The following is a 5,048-nucleotide window of genomic DNA, read 5'->3' as shown; positions in this document are numbered from 1 at the left end:
GGCGTGGTGGCGCATGCCTGTAGTCCCAGCTACTCGGGAGGCTGAGGCAGGAGAATCGCTTGAACCCGGGAGGTGGAGGTTGCTGTTAGCCAAGATTGGGCCATTGCACTCCAGCCTGGGGAACAAGAGTGAAACGCTGTCTCAATAAATAAATAAATAAATAATAAATAAATATGAGAAAATTAATAGACAATAACTGAACAAACCTATCAATTAATGAATTTGTGAATTGTGAAAATATACAAGCAGGAATTAAAAAATGGTGCACACATGAATAAATGCATGAATTAGTGAATGCATTAAAAACAAACAATATCACGAGTGAATAAATGAGTGAATGTACACTGATACAAGCAAACCCAGAAACAAAGAAAGAAATGGACGGAGAGAGCAAAATAAAATGAATTTCTACAGACAGGCAGGAAGAGAGGGAAGAGCCAGGAAGGGAGGGAAGAGGCAGGAAGCGAGGGAAGAGGGAGGAAGGCAGGGAAATCTCTGTGTACGGCCACTCAGGGCGGGGGGCAGCTCCTAGAAGCGCCCCGCCTGCTGTCCCCCAGTTCAGCTCACCCGGCCGAAGAACTGCAGGAAGGTGTTGGAAAGTAGCAGGTGCTTCTCTGCCAGGAAGCGATAGCGCCGCTTCTCTTCCAGTTCAGCCGCCCGCTGACTCTCAGACACGAAGGCCTGCATCTGGGCGTGCAGCCGGTTCACACTCTCCTGGAGGGAATGGGAGTTCTGGCTGGGGGCGGTGGGTGTGTCTCATCCCATCCACCTCGCCCACAGGCGCCAGCTGTTCAAGCCCCCTGTCCTTCCTGACTGCGCCTCCCCAAGCCCCATCACCCAGCCCATCCTAGCTCCTAAGCCTGCCCCCTCATCGGCAGCCTTGTTATGAGTCTGGGCCCTGCGTCCCCCTCGCCCGGGTGCTTCTCACAAGCAGGGCTGGTGTCTGAGCCATCGCTCTGTCCCTGGCACCCAGCACAAGCCCAAGCACGGGCTGGGGGGAGGGGGGCAGGGGGACGGGTTTAATGAGAATATGAATGAGTAGGTTAATAGCCCCTATTTAGGGGGAAGGTTCTGAGGAGGGGAGGCATGAATTCACTTAAAGGAGCCAGGAGCCAGAAGAAGAGACGGGAAGGGAGGTAGAGGGTTTGGATCTTGGAGACATTGGCCAGGGATGGGGGCCCAGGCTCAGGAGGGGGAAATGGACTTAGCGGGGCGGGATACCTCTGCCTGGGAGGAGGGAGGGGAGGAGGATGGACAGCTGGTGGATGACAGCTTTGGCACCATGTTCAAGCGAGCAATTTTCTCGGTGAAGTAGGAGACGGGGGAGGTGGGATGGGGTTGCAGGAGAGGCCCGGGGATTCTGGGGAAGGCCAGGAAGCCACAGGGCAAGGGGCGATGCTGGGCGTGGCCCTGAGAGCTAGTGACGCCCACCCCACCAGGGGCTGGCTGACCTCCCCAGCCACGCTCATCACAGTTGTGCTGGTGCTCGGTAGGGGAGCTCAGGGAGGTGTTCAGGGTTCCCAGGGCCCGGTCTCGCCCTAAGGTCTGCCCACCCGCCCTTGCCGGCCCTCCCCCGCTTCCCGGCCCTCGCACCTTCATCTCCCGCACATTCTTGTCTCTCTTGCGCTCCATGCGCCACAGCTCAGACATGCACTTCTCCAGGTTGGCCGCCCGGTGGCGGTACTCGAGCTCATAGTGCTGGCGGCTGTCCTGGAGTAGGGTGGAGTTGGGGAGAGAGAATCCCCCCACATCAGAGAGCTCAAGACACCCCTTACAGAGATCAGGACCCTGAAAGTCTGGAGACTCGGGGCTCAGCTAGGAACATGGATAATCTGGGGCCCAGTCAACGCTCAGCACTGGCCTGTGCCCACCTGTCAAATGGGAGAGGGGGTCCTGCCTATGATGGGTTGGGGGCCGAGGGGGGAGGCCAGACTTACTTTGATGAACTGCATGTCCAGCTTGGTGTTCTTCTCCATGTGCTGCAGCAGGTCTCCATGGAATGTCTGCACCTGAGCAGAGTGCAGGGTGAGGGTGATCAAGGCCCCCTTACTGTTCCCAGGCCCCGGCACCCCCTTGCACTTTCTGTGTAACAGCCTGCCCACCATGCTTCTAGTACACCAGGCACCTGCCCACCTGTCAGAGAAACGGAGACAAGAAGAGCACCTGGCTGGGGGGGAGGATGAAATGGTGAAACATTCACAATGTTTAGTGCAGTGCTGGCTGGAAACGAACCCTTGATAAATGTGTCAGAGTCTTCTGGTTCTTATTTTTTGTCTTATTCTTAGTTGTACTTTGATGATGTCATTCCCTCTGCCTGGAATTTCCTATCTTCCAATGCCAGCTTCCTGTCTTCCCGACTTCCCCAAGCAGAATCCATTGCTCCCTTGTTTTGTTTCTGGAATGCGTGCACATTTTGTTTCTTCACTGTCCATTCCTCCAGTTGTATATAGAATTTATGGCCAGGCCCCCATGCATAGCCCCTCGGAGCTGTTATGGCCATGGCTCACCTCTGTGTCCTCAGCACCATGGGCAGGGCACAGCCCAGCAAAAACACTCAGAAGCTGTTGAGGTCTCAGATGGGCCTGAGAGGTGACAGGTTCCCATGACAAGTGGATGTCTGGCCACCAGGGCAGGACAGGAAAGGCTGCTGGGCTCAGGCTCAGAAGCTTCGTCCTCATTCTAGTTCTGCCTCTTATTTGCTTTGTGACTTTGGACAAGTTGCCACCCATCTCTGGACCTCAGTTGCCCCATCTGTAACAGGAAAGGCTTGACCAGGCTGGGCATGCTGGCTCACGCCTGTAATCCCAGCACTTTGGGAGGCTGAGGTGGGTGGATCACCTGAGGCCAGGAGTTCGAGATCAGCCTGGCCAACATAGTGAAACTCCATCTGTACTAAAAATGCAAAAATTAGCTGGGCGTGGTGGTGCATGCCTGTAGTCCCAGCTACTCAGGAGGCTGAGGCAGGAGAATCGCTTGAACCCAGGAGACAGAGGTTGCAGTGAGCTGAGATCACACCACTGCACTCCAGCCTGGGTGACAGAGTGAGACTCTGTCTCAAAAGAAAAAAGAAAAAAAAAAAAAAAAAGGAAAGGCTTGACCAGCTGCTCTCTGAGAGCTTGATGAGCTTCGATTCTGTGGGCCCATGTGGTGCCCTGTATTCTCCTATATTCTGTATTCTCTATCAGCTTTCTCTGAGTCACTCCATGTTGTTGAGGAGTTGGACCTAAATCCTTCCAGCTGCAAGAGGGTTCAGGCTCCATGGGGCACAAGAGCTGCTTCCCCAGCCCCGCGGAAACGCCTCCTCTGGAGGCCCTCCCGCCTCTGCGCAGCCTCTGTCCACACACCCTTTTCACGCAGTGGGTCCTTCCTCCTGCCCTAGGTGTCTTCACACCATCCCATGGGGCTAGGGGATCGCCCAGAAAAGGGATGCTGGCAGTCTCCTCCCAGTATGCAGAAAAAAATCACTACATAATAAATTTTTCAAAGTTTAAGGTTTTCTCCCACAGTTGTTTCCCAAACTTTGGTGCCCACTGGTCTGCACGGGAGCTTGAGGGGGCTTCTTTGGTACCGAAACCCTGAGCTATGGCTGCCAGTGTGTGTGTACAGAAGGGTGTCAGCACCAAGAAGGAAGTAGCACTCAGGTTTGCAGAATGATAGAACAGTAAACAGAAACATGCATTGTTATAAAAATGCCAGCTGGATGCTTCTACTTGATGGGGGGCCGCTTTCTGCTGGATCCAATTAAAAGGAAGCCTTCCCGACCCTGTGCTAGTATGAACGTCACAGCGCTGCCTCCTTAAATTTTGTGACCTCAGGCTGGGCGCGGTGGCTCACGCCTATAATCCCAGCACTTTGGGAAGCCGAGGCAGGCAGATCACTTGAGTTCAGGAGTTTGTGACCAGCCTGGCTAACATGCTGAAACCCCGTCTCTACTAAAAATACAAAAATTAGCTGGGCATGGTGGCGGCTGCCTGTAATCCCAGCTACTGGGGAGGCTGAGGCAGAAGAATTGCTTGAACCAGGAGGCAGAGGTTGCAGTGAGCCAAGATTGTGCCCTTATAAAAGAACAAAACTCCGTCTCAAAAAAAAAAAAAAAATTGTGACCTCGCTTGTAAAGAGACAGTCCCAGCTTTCTGTCAATCAGAATCCACATGTTCCTGAAAATCCCCACCTTCTGCAAAAATGCACAATATAAACAACAGGGCTTGGGGCAGACCCTCAAAACCCAGGCAACCTTGTAACCAGAGCACTTACAAAGATGGTGAATGGCACCTGGAGAGACTGACTTGAACCACACCAAAAGTCACGGAAAGTACTTCAAATGCATAGACTCAAAGGACAGACCTGCAGAGAACACTCAGTTACAGCAGGACTGGTCTGCAGAGGCAACAAGGACACGGATGATGCCGGAGGAAGCAGAGCCTAGCCAGTGAGGCTGTCACAACCTGCCCTGAGAGCCCTGGGAGATGGGACAGGCTCTCCCCAAAAGGCCTGGGTGCAGGAGCTCTTCTAAGGTATGCTTCAAATGCAGCCCGAAGGGCTCCTGCTGTCAGCTCAGCAGACAAGCTGGGGCTCTTTCCTTTCCTGCTAACTCTCTTTGCCCCACTCCCTTCCTCTTGCCCAGGAAAAATCACTTAGGAACAAGCTGAGTCCTGTATCATGAAATGGTGTTGCTTCTGCTTCCGGTCATGTGTGAATAAAGGTACGTGGTGGCAATGTGCGCTTCAGCAGGACAGCCATATCATAGCTCTTCCTGTTGTCGTGGCTTGGCTGTGATCACCAATGAAGCAGAGGACACAGACCCAGGATGCCCCCAGCTGGTAGGTCCCAGGCATCACTGGGTTAATGGAAAGGATGCCAAGCTCCTGAAGAAATGGGTCCATCAAGAGGTTGACAATGGGGCAGGCGTGATGACTCACGCCTGTAGTCCCAGCACTTTGGGAGGCTGAGGTGGGAGGATCACTTGAGGTCAGGAGTTCGAGACCAGCCTGGCCAACAAGGCAAAACCCTGTCTCTACTAAAAATACAAAAATTAGCCCAGCGTGATG

At 53.6% G+C, this 5,048-nt stretch overlaps 1 protein-coding gene across 1 annotated transcript in view; it reads right to left on the bottom strand.

Moving 5' to 3' along the window:
* Positions 1 to 5,048, bottom strand: part of BAIAP2L2 (BAI1-associated protein 2-like 2) — a 39,576-nt gene that overhangs the window by 17,035 nt on the left and 17,493 nt on the right. Inside the window, exons 5-7 of the mRNA XM_011964330.1 lie at positions 1,938 to 2,009; positions 1,594 to 1,710; positions 568 to 714 (exon numbers count right to left, since the gene is read on the bottom strand). Coding sequence (XP_011819720.1) covers positions 568 to 714; positions 1,594 to 1,710; positions 1,938 to 2,009 — 336 coding nt within the window. The remainder of the gene's footprint in view (positions 1 to 567; positions 715 to 1,593; positions 1,711 to 1,937; positions 2,010 to 5,048) is intronic.

The sequence above is a fragment of the Colobus angolensis genome, unplaced genomic scaffold (assembly GCF_000951035.1).
Source record: "Colobus angolensis palliatus isolate OR3802 unplaced genomic scaffold, Cang.pa_1.0 Scaffold65, whole genome shotgun sequence".
In the NCBI taxonomy this organism is placed as follows: Eukaryota; Metazoa; Chordata; class Mammalia; order Primates; family Cercopithecidae; genus Colobus; species Colobus angolensis.
This window is presented reverse-complemented; position numbering and strand designations above follow the sequence as displayed.